Source organism: Eretmochelys imbricata, chromosome 6 (assembly GCF_965152235.1).
Source record: "Eretmochelys imbricata isolate rEreImb1 chromosome 6, rEreImb1.hap1, whole genome shotgun sequence".
Lineage (NCBI taxonomy): Eukaryota > Metazoa > Chordata > Testudines > Cheloniidae > Eretmochelys > Eretmochelys imbricata.
In genome coordinates this window covers 104,914,017-104,929,197 of record NC_135577.1, presented here as the reverse complement: position 1 = coordinate 104,929,197, position 15,181 = coordinate 104,914,017, and the positions used below count along the sequence as shown (strand labels likewise).

The 15,181-nt window shown below is 44.2% G+C and overlaps 1 protein-coding gene across 1 annotated transcript; it reads left to right on the top strand.

Moving 5' to 3' along the window:
• The first annotated feature begins 6,623 nt into the window (after positions 1–6,623).
• Positions 6,624–13,041, top strand: LOC144266877 (alpha-1-antitrypsin-like). Its single transcript, XM_077820423.1, has 4 exons — positions 6,624–7,296; positions 7,822–8,092; positions 10,762–10,909; positions 12,838–13,041. The coding sequence occupies exons 1-4, from the start codon at positions 6,624–6,626 to the stop codon at positions 13,039–13,041; spliced, it is 1,296 nt and encodes a 431-aa protein (XP_077676549.1).
• The last annotated feature ends 2,140 nt before the right edge of the window (positions 13,042–15,181 follow it).

Genomic DNA, 15,181 nt, shown 5'->3' with positions numbered 1-15,181 from the left:
ATCTGGGAATGGGCATGACAGAGGTGTTCACTGACCACACTGGTCTGTCTGGAATCACTTGGGAGCTAGAGAGCTGAAGGTTTCAAAAGTAAGTTTGTAATTTCTGTTGGTAAGAAGTGGATTTCTCTGAAGCTGTGATTATATTTTCATATTATTAAAGGGTCTGCTCCTACTGCCGTTGCAAATGTTGGAATTGCTCCTTCTGCATTTCAGGGAGCTCCAAGGGACATTGTGTCTCCATACATAGGTACAATGCCTCCTAGCAGGTCTGTTGGAGCTGTACAAATCCACACCATGCCCTACCCAGGACACATTATATTTGTCTGCTATGTTTCTTATACTGTGCTGTTCCCTATAGTATGAGTATAGTATCTTTTTCCTCAGTGCAATTGCAATTGCAAAAGTAACTGGCATTGTCTTTTCATGTTGTTGTGCCTGATCCTGCAGTCCTGATGTAGATGAAACTCCTATGAAAGTCCTTGAGAATTTTTCTGGACTAGTCTAGTGAGATCTATTTTCCACTAATCCTTTTCTTACCCTGCTCTTTCCTTACTAGTTGGCTTTCTGAAGAGCTTTGCTTTACAAAATTAGTTTATCCCTAGCCATTGTTCACTGATCTCTTCAAGGGTCTATTTGCTTAGGAGGTTGTCCACAACGTCCTGCTTAATGTTCTTCAGAGAGGAGCTGAGATGGCTGGAGCCACTATAGTGGATTTTAAGACTAATTCTCTAACTTTCTCCTCCTACTATTACATTCAACAGGCTCTTCCTAATGATGATTATTACCCCACATCCTCTTTGGGGATAAATCATGAGCCCTACTGACAAATAATGGATCAGCTTTTATATGTCAAGTGCTGACATTAATGGCTGGCTGAATTCCCATGAGCAAGTACAGACCATGATATGCTAATAACTATATCTAAATTTTATCAGATATTCCTCAAAAGTAAAATACTAATGTATAATACTAATACTCCTAGGGTATGTCTTCACTGCACAGTTAATGTGGGCTTTTACCTGGGTTTTAGCCCAAACACCCCAACTTCCACTCAGGAAAAACTCTGACCCAGGCTTGGATGTGCTTTAAGCCCTGAATAGCTTATGCTGTTTGACAATGGATTAGAACCCAGGCTCTGGTTTAACTTAGCTCACTTTGCAGTGGGGGCATAAGCAAAATCATTGGAGTGATAATAGTCCTCCAACACCCTTCCCACAATTCCCCTGAAGGATAGACAAGTTCTTCCACAGTCGACTGGGAAAGAACCCTGGAGTGTTTCAGCACAAAGAGCCCAGGGATATTCTCCCAGACACACACAGGGGATTTCCTTGACTGAAATCCAAAGCATACATTATAAGAGCCCCAGGTAAATCATCTACACTGGCAAGTTTCTGCACCACAAACGTACCAGAAATGCTGGAATTAAACCGCTATTGCGTGTCCACAGTGCTCCTTGTGACTCTGGAGCACATCCATTTTAGCAGCCCTTGCAACAGCAAAGACCAGTGCATTGTGGTAGCTATCCCACTATGCAGCTAGCCGCAGGGTGTTTTGGAAAGGGTTTTCAATGCCTCATGGGGCAGGCACAGCAGGTCTCCCAATCCCATTGTTCCATGGGCATCCTACTACATTGCCAGCTGCTTTTCAACTGAAGGCAGGTTGGTGGTAACAGGGAGTGTGTGTGGACGGGGGGATAGAGGCAGTGTGTTTTGGGGGACAGAGAGTGTGTCAGCATGCTGTCTTATAAGTTCAGACAGCAGCAGGAAGCAACCAGTGCTGAGGCAGGGGGAGTGGGAAACCCTGACATCAGCCCCTGCCTCCCTCCCTGGGCTCTCTGCACAGCAATCTCTCTCTCTCTCTCTCTCTCACACACACACACACACACACACACGCCTCTGTGTTCAACAGCACAAGCATTCCACATTAATGGCTTGCTGTGTGTCCCAGAGTAGATCAGCACAGCACACAAGGGATGTCAGAAATGGTGCTTTGAAAGGGGAGGGGCGAATGTCTCCAGGGCAGCCGAGTTCAAAACAATGAGCAGAGTGGGCACTTGAGGCATTGTGGGACAGCTCCAGAGGCCAATTACAGCACAGAAAGCAATCCAGTGTCTATATGGGCAATAGATGGAGACTCTGCACAAATAGCTTTACGACTCTCGTCGAGGTGGGTTTTTTTGCAGCGCTGCAACTGAGGAGTTTCTGCGCACAAAATGGCTTGGCCGTGTGTACACGTCTGCAGTTTGAGAGCAAAAACCTGCTTTCCTGAGCAGAAACTTGCCAGTGTAGACAAGCCCTTAATAAAGAGGCCTAATTTCGTCTCAGTTTTGTAATTTGGAGTCAACAAATATGTTACCCAAACTTCACTGGAAACTGATTCCTGATAAGGTTTCTGCAGGATTGTGGTTTAAATTGCAAAGTTTCTCAGTTTACTTGTGCTGTCCTCAAGTCCTAAATTTCGGGTTATTTTGTATCTACTTTATCAGCCCGTTCACCACATCAGTGGCTGTTCCAGGGCAGGTACTGCCAGTCTGTCTCTTGATATTGCCAAGTACTGTCCACTCCCTGTGCTTCCGGCCCAGCACCTGCTGCTGGTCTGGAGTTGCAGACTGAGCTAAGCTACCAAGCCAGTTCCTTTCAAGTTCTATCTCTCCAGCAGGTTCTTTCATACATTTGCTATTCTTTTCTACTAATAGTTCACCCCCATTTTCTGCACGCTCCAGCTTTCTGCTGGTCCCTCCCATAAAACAAAGGAAGTTCCAGAAAAAAACAAAGGAAGTTCCAGAAAAGCTCTCCCCGAGCACAAGTGGACTGGGGGACTGGTAAACAACAACTGAGGTCACAAACTTCTAAAATGTACCAACTGAGGAATTGCTTCATCAGGATGTTAACTATGGGTGACAGCTACTGTTATTGAATAAAGAAACATTGCAACCATTCCCCAGCTAATATGTTCTGTTCCCATTTTAAATACATGGTGCCAAAGAACATAATTCTAGAATACACATAGCCATAGCTTCAGCAGTCAGAGAATAGCTGGCCCTACCTGAAATCCTGAAAATGTTATCAAAGCTTTGATATATCGTAAATGTACTTATCTGTCACCTCAAGCCTGGGCTAAGCTAAGAAGGAGAATCAATTACTTTATAAGTCATTGACCTTCTGCTCTGTGCTTTGATCTGGAGTCCACATCACCTCGTCAGTAACCACTGAATTACCACTGCTTTACACAAGCAGAATCCCCTGGAATTGGGATCACTAGTGAAGGGCCTCCCCTCTTTCTCTCTCTCTCTCTCCCTCTCTCTCTCGTGCGCACGTGCACGCACACACACACACACAAAACCTACATTAAAAACCATTATTAAGGCTGCAAAGTCAAGGCCTCAGAAGTCAGATGATGCCAGAACTAAGGTTGCCCATGTAACCTTAATTCAGCCCCAATGTGAGCATGAATTATGCCACAGTTTTTAATTATGTGATTGCTTATTATTTTTACACTCATTCCTCGTCCTCATTCAGTCTCAGTTACTGTCCCTTCTCTGGTCCCTTGCCCCAGTCTCTTTGTCCAGCCAATCCCAGTTCTCCTCTAATCCCAGATCCTTGTCTCCTCTTCCCACTGCCCATTCTCCAGTGGTTCTTAGCCCCTATCTCCCCCTCCCACCAGTTCCTCATCCAATCTCATTGCCCCTCTCCTAGCCAACTGGCTTCCAGTCCTGCCATTTTTCTCACAGATTCCTAGTCTTGATTTTGGGCTCCCAGTTCCAGCCTCCTTGTCCTTCCTATATTTAAGTGATTTTTAATGAGCTAGAACAGTGGTTCTCAAACTTCATTGCACTACAACCCCCTTTACTACAAGACCCCTGTAGGGGGGACCGAAGCCTGAGCCTGCCTGAGCCCTGCTTCCTAGGACAGGGCCCAAGGACTTCAGCCCCAGGCAGGGGCCTGTAACCTGAGCTCTGCTAGCCACAGCTGAAGCCCTCGGGCTTTGGCCGCAGGCCCTGGGGCTTGGGCTGAAGCTTTAGCAAGTCTAACGCCAACCTTAGCACCCCCATTAAAACAGAGTCATGACCCAATTTGGGGGCCCAACCCACACACAGTTTACGAACTGCTGAGCTAGACAAAACTTTGTATTCTTTGTCCTCATTTGTCCACACATCTGGGCAGAGTTTCATTCATAGGCATTGGCTGACTCCTTAACTCCTTCATAGAGCAATAGACATTGTCTGATTGGTGTCTCATACTGGCACTCTTTCATTATACATTTAGCCCCGCTCTCCAGCCTTCCATCTTTGCTTGCTGTCTTCCACTTCCTCTATCCCTTTGTTGCCCCTAGCCTCCATTTGAGGGAGGGAACATTATTGTCCCTCTGTGGCCCTGCAGCAATTTGACTATGTGAGGAGCCACTGAGCACTTCTGAAAATCCCACCCAGGTGAGCAGTTAGGACCTTTCACATGCCTGTCCACGAGCACACAATCCTTTTAGAAAATGAGTCTCCAGAGAGTTATTTTAAAATAAACACGTGGGCAATGCAAACTACCAAACTGACCATAGAAAACCATTGGAAAATTCTGACACTGGTGTAAAGGACACCAGTAATCCTAGTTCTAATCACACTAGCCATAGATTTGCTCTCAGGTCTAATGTGAACAAGGTCCCAGGCAGGAAATGCGTGAACAGCAAAATCTGTGGAGGGGAGAAAAAAAATCACTTGTGAAAAGGAGTAAAAAAGGCCCAGACTGGGAGTTAGGCACCTAAATATCTTTGAGGATCTGGGCCAAAATGACCCATCTTACATTTATTGTCTCCTCTACCGTATGAGAATGGGGGATATATTAAAAAAGGAGAAGGATGCAGCTTGTAGTGCGACTCGGAAATTTGTCCCCAATCCGTCAGAGGCTTTCCAGTCAGACACACAAAGAAAGCTGTGTGCGTGGATTCCAGGGTACAATTTCCCCACTCCAGCATGGCTGTCTCCCATGATGTGCTGTCACTGAATTCCTCATCTAGGGAGCACATTCTGATCTCTCTGCTGGGAGTTTATGATCATCTGAACCCCAATAACGCGTTCAGCTTTTAGACCCTGGCCCAGGAAAGCATATTGTGAAGAGTGGCCACTCCTGGGCAAAAACACTTCAGTGCCGGTGGAGCTCCAATCACATACTGTTTGCATAGGGAGGCTTCTGCAGGCAAGGGGGCCAGCAAGAAACCCTGTTCCTTCTGCCCTCTGCCGTCCCTGGCTTGTAGCTCGAATCTGCACTGCATGGGTGAAAGGTGGGCAAAATGTCCCAGAAAAACAAGCTTCATCATTGTTTGCTCTGCATCCTCTCTCCTAATTTTTATTTGATCTGATTAATGATTAATGGCGAACACTGCTGTTCAGCAATAATTAATAGAGCAAGGAGCAGTCCAGATCAGATGGACCCAGTAGGATCCTTTGCAATGTACTGTGAGTACTGTCTTACTTTTTCCTTGGATCCCTTTGATTTCTGATTATCTGTATTATATGCACTTTAGTTTATGGAATTATTTAGTTTCCATGGGGGTGACTTTGCAACAGGTAAAGAGAACACCCTGTTCTGTTTAAAAAAAAAAAACAAAAATGCACAAAACACTCAAGGGGCCAGTATAAATTCCTCAAGGGGTGGAGGAGGGAGCTAGGACAAAGCAACTGCAGTTTATATTTTAAATGATGGGAAACTATCAACATTTTGACTAAAATGGCAGAAAAACATACTAGGAAGCCATGTAGACCTCTGCAGAGAGATTATTGCCAGAGATCCATTAATGACCCTTCCATTGTATTTGCCTTTTCGGAAACTGTACCAAAAATAGGTTTCAGAGTAGCAGCCGTGTTAGTCTGTCTTCGCAAAAAGAAAAGGAGTACTTGTGGCACCTTAGAGACTAACCAATTTATCTGAGCATAAGCTTTCGTGAGCTACAGCTCACTTCATCGGATGTCATGGGCAGTAGAAACCCAAGCATGAATTCTGTAGGGAACACTGCACCTTGTGTTTTATAGCATATTTTTATTGAATTAGCAGTTTATAATGACTTGGTAAACTGTGGAAGGCAAATATAGCAGCAACAGCAATCCTGAAGTGTAGATTATAAAAGTAAATTCTGTTTGTAATCCAAGTTTTACTGGGAAAAGGTGTTCTGAAAGTTTTCAGTCTTTTGCAAGTTTATATGAACCTTAATACGATCTAAGCTATCTCATTTGAGAGAGCATGTGATCTCATAACAAATTTATCAGGAAGCATATATTTCTTCTGAGAGTTATTGGCATCTGAAATGTGAAATCTTGAAAGTGAGCCTTTTACATTTTTGAGAAAGGAATCTGTTTCTAGATCCATGCCCTGCTGTCATTAGTCCTGGCTCTTTGTGACAGATTAAAAAGGCCATATACAAACATTTGTGTCTTGGAAAGGTGAGTTCTATGAACTGGCCTGGAATGTGATATCAGTGGGACAAATTCATCCATAGTGTAGCTCCAGTGGATTCCATGACAGGTGTTAATCACTGAATAGTAAGCAACAGATCTCATAGTACACAGGAAAAAAGGAATACTTTTCTTAACTAACTTCTGTAAATCTAAATATTTTACAGAATAAATCCAAAGGAAAATGAAGCCCACCCTCTCTGTGTGTTTGTTACTGACTGGACTTCAAGCAGTCAGTCATTGTCATCGCCAGCCTGATCACCGCAATGACTGGGATGGTCATAAAGATGCATCCACCAGGGAACACAATTGCCCTGTTGAAGAAGTTTATCCATGTGAAAGCAAGGCCTACTTCAAACTGGCCCCCAGCAATATTGACTTCGCATTTAGATTTTACAAGCAAGTTATATCAGAGGCAGCTGACAAAAATATTTTCTTCTCTCCCATAAGCATCTCTACTGCCTTTGCAATGCTGGCACTTGGGGCTAAATCAGCTACTCTGAATCAGATTCACAAAGGACTCACCTTTGACCTGAACAAGACTCAGGAAAAGGAGATACATGAAGGCTTTTGCCATCTCATTTGTGCGCTAAACCGTCCAGACAGGGAGATCCAGCTGAATATGGGAAATGCCCTTTTCCTAAGAGAGACACTGAAACCACTAAAAAAGTTTTTAGAAGATGTTAAAAACTTTTATAAATCAGAAGTTTTTTCTAGTGACTTTAACAATTCTACCAATGCTGTGAAACAGATCAATAATTACATTGAGAAGAAAAGCCACGGGAAAATTGTTGATTTAGTCCAGGATCTTGATCCACTCACTGTAATGATTCTCATTAACTACGTTTTCTTTAAAGGTAAGAGCTGTTATAACGTGGGCGTTTACTGCAACCATGAGCTATGGAAGGTTGACTAAAATCTAGGACAATAAAATTTCAATTTATATTTTAAATGAAGGGACCCTGTCATCATTGCTGGGCCTGTTAATTGCTCTATCTGGGAAATACTCCAATCTGGAAAGTCATTCTATAAGATTGCAAATGTGTTTTTTTCCTCACATAAGAGTGGAAGAAACTGATTTTGAAGCAAATACCTACAATTCTATGCAACATATATTAATCTGATGGATATATACAGGCTCAGTTTAGACATGATGTTCATAACTGTATCAGTTAATAGTGGCCTTTAATCATCTAAGAGAATAACACTAAAGCCTAGCTTCATAAAATCGAGAGGTGTATCAACTTATAAAACAAATTTGCTGTAAATAAAGGTGCAGGATCAGATCCTGTGGGCTTAGTGCACTTGAATTAGTCTGATTCATACTAATATTTCCTTTTTGCAGTATATTCAATTGCATTCTCTTTCTCTTTTGCCATAAGCCGATTGGGAAAAGCCCTTTAATTATTTTTACACAAAAGAAGAGGATTTTTTTGTGGATGGGGAAACCTCTGTTAAAGTTAATATGATGTACCGCAAGGGCAGTTACAAACATCACTATGATAAGGAGCTGTCTTGCTGGCTGGTGCAAATACCTTACAGCGGAAAGGCTGTCGCATTGTTTATTCTGCCTGATGAAGGAAAAATGAAGGAGGTGGAAAAAGCTCTCATGAATAAAACTTTGTCTAAATGGAAAAAGGCCTTCAAAGAAAGGTAATCTTTTAGCTACAGCTACATTAAGAAATGTTTTACTGCAACAAAGGAGGGCAACAAAAATGATTAGGGTTGGAGCACATGGCTTATGAGGAGAGGCTGAGGGAACTGGGATTGTTTAGTCTGCAGAAGAGAAGAATGAGGGGGGATTTGATAGCTACTTTCAACTACCTGAAAGGGGGTTCCAAAGAGGATGGAGCTAGACTGTTCTCAGTGGTACCAGATGATAGAACAAGGACTAATGGTCTCAAGTTGCTGTGGGAGAGGTTTAGGCTGGATATTAGGAAAAAACTTTTTTACTAGGAGGGTGGTGAAGCACTGGAATGGGTTACCTAGGGTGGTGGTGGAATCTCCTTCCTTAGAGGTTTTTGTTAAGGTCAGGCTTGACAAAGCCCTGGCTGGGATGATTTAGTTGGGGATTGGTCCTGCTTTGAGCAGGGGGTTGGACTAGATGACCTCCCGAGGTTCCTTCCAACCCTGATATTCTATGATTCTATGAAATTAGGACAGAATCTCACATGAAAACAAACTATTAAGAACAGATAGTTCAGCTGAAATCTGCAGACAGAGGGCCCCTTAAAGAACAGGCCTCCCTTTCCTTTCATGAAAAGGGGCAGATGGGAAGGATGATTTAGTGGATAGGACCTTGAACTATGACTCAGGAGACCTGTGTTCAGTTCCTGGCTCACCCACAGATTTCCTTGGGCAGGTCACTTTATCTGATGTTTGCCCAGGTTCCCCATCTGTAAAATGAAGATAATACTTCCCTCCCTCACAGGGGAACGGTGAAAATAACATTTATTCATTAATTGTGAGGCACTCAGGTAGTGTAGTGATGAGGGCCATACACAGTCTGTTGCTTCTGTGGCAGGATCAAGGTCTGCATGGGGACTAGGTGAGTTCTCACCAGGTGAGAAGCAGAATACTATGCTCTCCCAATGATCCTGTGATGATTATATAGAAAACGTACTAGAGCATGGGGGTTCTGTGATGGGCAGGGTATGGAACCTTAGTCCAAACTTACCCTCCAGGGCAGTGGTTCTCAACTGTGGTCCATCGCTTGTTCAGGGAAAGCCCCTGGTGGACCGGGCCGGCTTGTTTACCTGCCACATCCACAGGTTTGGCTGATCACGGCTCCCACTGGCCGCGGTTCGTCGCTCCAGGCCAATGGGGGCTGCGGGAAGCGGCGTGGGCCGAGGGATGTGCTGGCCGCCCTTCCCGCAGCCCACATTGGCCTGGAGTGGCGAACCGCGGCCAGTGGGAGCCGCAGTTGGTTGAACCTGCGGACACGGCAGGTAAACAAACCGGCCCGGCGCACCAGGGGCTTTCCCTGAACAAGCGGTGGACCACAGTTGAGAACCACTGTTCTAGAAGTATGTCTACACTGCAATAAAAATCCGTGGCATGGAGTTTCACATCCTGTGTCAGTGACTTAGGTTCGTGGGACTCAGGCAGAGCTGGAGTGTGGACTGTGACTGGACTGTGTGTGGACTGTGGCTGCAGTCCAGACTCTGAGACCCAACACCTTGCAGAGTCTCAGAGCTGACATATCAGCCTGAGGGTCTACCTGGGCCAGCTGCAGCCATGCTGTGGATCTTTTATTGCAGTGTAGACATACACTTAGGTTCCTCCCGTGTGTTTTACTTGGGGGGAAAGGTGACCCAGGTCTAAGTTACACACACCAAGTTGTCACTCTCTGTACTGACTGCAGAGGCAGTGTGGTCCAGTGGGAAGGCACTGAGCAGGGAGTCAGATGACTGGGGTCCTTTTCTGGGCTTTGCTACTCATCTGCTGTGTGACCATCTCTCTGTGCCCCAAGCCAAGTCTACACTTAAAACTTAGGTCGACATAGCTTTGGTGCTGAGGGGTATGAAAAATCCACAAAGTGCTGCAGCTATGCCAACCTAACCCTCTGTGTGGACACAGCTAGGTCAATGGAAATATCCTCCATCAACCTAGCTACCATCACTTGATGCGGTGGAGTTCCTACAGTGATTGACAAAGTCCTTCTGCCTCTGTAGGCTGAGTCTAACTATTGGGTTATAGAGCCATAGCTACAGTACCACAGCTAGGCTGCTGTAGCACCCATAGTGTAGACATGGCCTCAGTTTCTCCATTTGTAAAATGGGGCTAATGATACTGATACTGAGAGACTTACCAATGAATTCCCTGATAGTGGGGAGTATGCATCTGGCACAGGCACCTTTGCCACCACACCTTGCCACAGGTTTCCTTATGTCCCTGGACAGGGGACTTGTTGAGACTTGTATGTGGCATGGCCAGAATACTACTCCACTCTGGCAATTGCCAGGTGGCAGATGGCCTATTGGAGCACCTTAACCTGCTGCCCGAAATTAGAATACTACCAAGGCTTCTCTAATCTACACTAGGCCCCGGGCCATCATAAAATAGCTCCAGAATGTGTGAACTACAGTGGAATCTTGCATAAAGTGGTATAGTTGAGAATATAGGCCTTGGACAAGGAACTCTCTTCCATAGATACTCAGTCCTTCCTCAAACACACTGTTCAAACCTGCTGGTCAAATACAGCACGCAGACTCTTTAACAGTTTGAGAGGAAAATACAAGTGCCACCAACTTGACCCTATTCTGTAGTGGTCTCTGAATGAGACGATTTGCCAGAAATTTTCTGTATTTCTTTTTTAACAGAACAATATATCTGCACATTCCAAAATTTTCTATTTCTGGTACCTATGACATAAAAGAGATATTCCAGAAAATGGGTGTGATCGATGTGTTCACTGACCAAGCTGATCTGTCTGGGATCACTGAAAAGTCTGAACTAAAGGTTTCAAAAGTAAGTTTGTAAACAAAGATGGTAACAAATGGATTTGTCTGTTCCTACAAATGTTACATTTATATTTTATAACATTGAAGGGTTTGATCCTGCTCTCATTGAACTCATTGGCAAAACTCACTCCGACACCAGTGGGTACAAAGAAAAGGGGACAAAGAGAGTCTGTCTCTGCTAAAATTGAGAATTAACATGCTTAGAAGGGATTACACATGTGTACAGAGGCTGGAGGACAACAGGAAAAGACAAGTACAAAATAAAATAATATTTTGGCCATTATATAGAATTATTAAAAGGTAACAAATTGGACTTGGCAAAATATTCTCTAACTCTCATTAGAGATAGGCTTGGAAGTAGAGTCCTATGCGGATACAAATTTATATCCGCAGATGCAGATATCTGTGGATATAAATCTCTATCCGCGGAATCACAGAGCTCTCCCAGGAACTGCAGCAGCCAAAGGAGCAGAACGTGGGACTGCCGCTCCGAGGAGCTGGGGCCCCACACTAGCAGCTCCTCCGGTGTGGCTGTACTGCCTGCAACCCTGCCCCCATCTCTTCCACACAGCTGTCTGCATCTCCTGTCTGGGGGCGGGCATGCTGCTTGAACACAAGAGTGCAACCAGGGACAGCTGCCGGTGAGCCTGGTGCCCACTCGCAGTGGCCGAGACTGGGGGTAGTACAGCCGACCCAGAGGAGCTGCCAGCGCTAGGCGCTAGCTCCTGGGAGCAGCAGCCCCACGTTCTGCTCCTTTCGCCGCTGCAGTTCCCGGGAGAGTCCTGCAGTTCTGTGGATATCGATTTATATCCATGAATATCTGCATCCATGGATATCAGTTTGTACCCGCACATGGCTCTACTTGGAAGGACTACATTTTTATCAATAAATGTTGATTTAACCATAGTCACACAAACCAATGAAAAAAAAATTTCCATCAATGATAATCTAAATTAACGGCTAGGCAGAGTAAGAAAAAATGTTCCTTGAGAATGTATAAGAGAATGATTTAAGGATATTTACTTTGTATGTTTGGACATGTGATGTTGACGATTTGTGTTTCAATGGTTATAAAGGGATAACACTTTGAATCTCAACATTTACTGTCACTAAATAATTATTATCGGCCCCCCGCCCATAATTTCCTGCAACTGTGAAAATGTAAATGAATAAAAAGAAAAAAGCGTAGAAACTTGTAATTTTGCACAACTATGAAAATGTAAATAAATCAATATAGAAAAATGCTTAAAAATAAACTGATATTATCCATCAACATTATTTTTAAAAAATCTCGTATTCTGCCAACCATCAACATAATGCCTCACCAACATCTTTGAATTCTTTGGTGGGGGGCTCAACACACATGTACACAAGGGTGATCCAGTGGGTATAGTGTGCTTTGACTTTCAGGAAGCCTTTAACAAGGTCCATCACAAAAGGCTCTTTAGCAAAGTAAGCAGTCATGGGATAAAAGGAAAGATCCTCTCATGGATCAGTAACCAGTTAAAAGGGGAAAAAAAGAGTAAGAATAAATCATCCGTTTTCAGAATGGAGGGAGGTCCCAAGAATCTGGACTGGAACCAGTGATGTCCAACATCTTCATAAATGATCTGGAAAAAGGGGTAAACAGAAGGAGTTTTTCTGCCAGCATACTAACACCGCCTCAATGTTAGCTAAGCCAACAGAAGCACTTTTATCAGCTTAGCTACCTCTACACTGGCATTGCTATATCTGCTAGGAGGTGTGGGTTTTTCACATGTGCGGCCAACCTACCTATTCCAGCAACACACTTTGCAGTGTAGACTTGGCCTTACCCTAGCTGATTCTTAACAGTTGATTTTCTAAAGAACGGTGTTTTAAAAGTAAACAAGTTTATCTCTTGCTATTATTCAGGGCTCAATAGCCAATGTAATGTTTTGCTTCATTTCCTTGCAGGTCATTCACAAGGCTGTATTGAATGTTCATGAGAATGGCACTGAGGCTGCAGGAGTCACTGTCGTGGAAATTTCATGGAGGTCTGGTCAAATTTCTGCTCCTCCTCGAATTAAATTCAACAGGCCCTTCTTGCTGATGATTTTTGATAGGCATACCCGCAGCATCCTCTTCTTGGGGAAAATCATAAACCCTAGTGGAAAATAAGTGATCAGCTGCTGATCATGTGTGCAGTGCTTCCACGTAGTGCTGGCAAAATTCAGGTGATTCAGCAAAGGACATGCACAGTGCTAGGGACTGTATTTAGACCATTATTAACGTACATTCCTAAACCCACAAAACATGAATGTAGCATTTCCTTGCCTATAAACAGCTGATATTTCTTCCTTGCTGTGTACAACTTACATCATAACAAATCACCAATAATCTAAATAAATCTGATTTCCTTTCCCCTGTTTTGTAAGTAGTCCTTACTGAAAGGCTCCTGTGCGGTCTTTAAGATACAAAGGGCTTGGATACAAAAACAACTAGCCCACCATGAGCTAGGGTGTGAATCTACCCTGCACTAGCCTGCTGTGGACTTACTGTCAGTGTGCACCCTGCTGACATGCATTAACAGTTTGTTAATAAAAAGAAAAGGAGTACTTGTGGCACCTTAGAGACTAACCAATTTATTTGAGCATGAGCTTTCGTGAGCTACAGCTCACTTCATCGGATGCATACCGTGGAAACTGCAGCAGACTTTATATATACACAGAGAATATGAAACAATACCTCCTCCCACCCCACTGTCCTGCTGGTAATAGCTTATCTAAAGTGATCATCAGGTTGGGCCATTTCCAGCACAAATCCAGGTTTTCTCACCCTCCACCCCCCCCCACAAATTCACTCTCCTGCTGGTGATAGCCCATCCAAAGTGACAACTCTTTACACAATGTGCATGATAATCAAGTTGGGCCATTTCCTGCACAAATCCAGGTTCTCTCACCCCCTCACCCCCCTCCCAAAAACCACACACACAAACTCACTATCCTGCTGGTAATAGCTCATCCAAAGTGACCATTCTCCCTACAATGTGCATGATAATCAAGGTGGGCCATTTCCAGCACAAATCCAGGTTTTCTCACATCCCCCCCACCCCCATACACACACAAACTCACTCTCCTGCTGGTAATAGCTCATCCAAATGACTTTGTCCTTACCCATAACTATTTCACATTTGGGGACAATGTATACCTTCAGATCAGCGGCACTGCTATGGGTACCTGCATGGCCCCACAGTATGCCAACATTTTTATGGCTGATTTAGAACAACGCTTCCTCAGCTCTCGTCCCCTAAAGCCCCTACTTTACTTGCGCTAAATTGATGACATCTTCATCATCTGGACCCTTGGAAAAGAAGCCCTTGAGGAATTCCACCATGATTTCAACAATTTCCATCCCACCACCAACCTCAGCCTGGTCCAGTCCACACAAGAGATCCACTTCCTGGATACTACAGTGCTAATAAACAATGGTCACATAAACACCACCCTATACCGGAAACCTACTGACCGCTATTCCTACCTGCATGCCTCCAGCTTTCACCCTGACCACACCACACGATCCATCATCTACAGCCAAGCTCTGCGATACAACCGCATTTGCTCCAACCCCTCAGACAGAGACAAACACCTACAAGATCTCTGTCAAGCTTTCTTACAACTACAATACCCACCTGCAGAAGTAAAGAAACAGATTGATAGAGCCAGAAGAGTTCCCAGAAGTTACCTACTACAGGACAGGCCTAACAAAGAAAATAACAGAACACCACTAGCCGTCACCTTCAGCCCCCAACTAAAACCCCTCCAACGCATTATTAAGGATCTACAACCTATCCTAAAGGATGACCCAACACTCTCACAAATCTTGGGAGACAGGCCAGTCCTTGCCTACAGACAGCCCCCCAACCTGAAGCAAATACTCACCAACAACCACATACCACACAACAGAACCACTAACCCAGGAACTTATCCTTGCAACAAAGCCCGTTGCCAATTGTGCCCACATATCTATTCAGGGGACGCCATCACAGGGCCTAATAACATCAGCCACACTATCAGAGGCTCGTTCACCTGCACATCCACCAATGTGATATATGCCATCATGTGCCAGCAATGCCCCTCTGCCATGTACATTGGTCAAACTGGACAGTCTCTACGTAAAAGAATAAATGGACACAAATCAGATGTCAAGAATTATAACATTCATAAACCAGTCGGAGAACACTTCAATCTCTCTGGTCACGCAATCACAGACATGAAGGTCGCTATCTTAAAACAAAAAAACTTCAAATCCAGACTCCAGC

Coding starts and splice junctions, on each gene's coding strand:
- LOC144266877 (XM_077820423.1), top strand. CDS start 6,624: ATGAAGCCCACCCTCTCTGTGTGTTTGTTACTGACTGGACTTCAAGCA. Junction 7,297..7,821: donor TAACTACGTTTTCTTTAAAG/GTAAGAGCTGTT, acceptor TTTTGCCATAAG/CCGATTGGGAAAAGCCCTTT. Junction 8,093..10,761: donor AAAAAGGCCTTCAAAGAAAG/GTAATCTTTTAG, acceptor CTTTTTTAACAG/AACAATATATCTGCACATTC.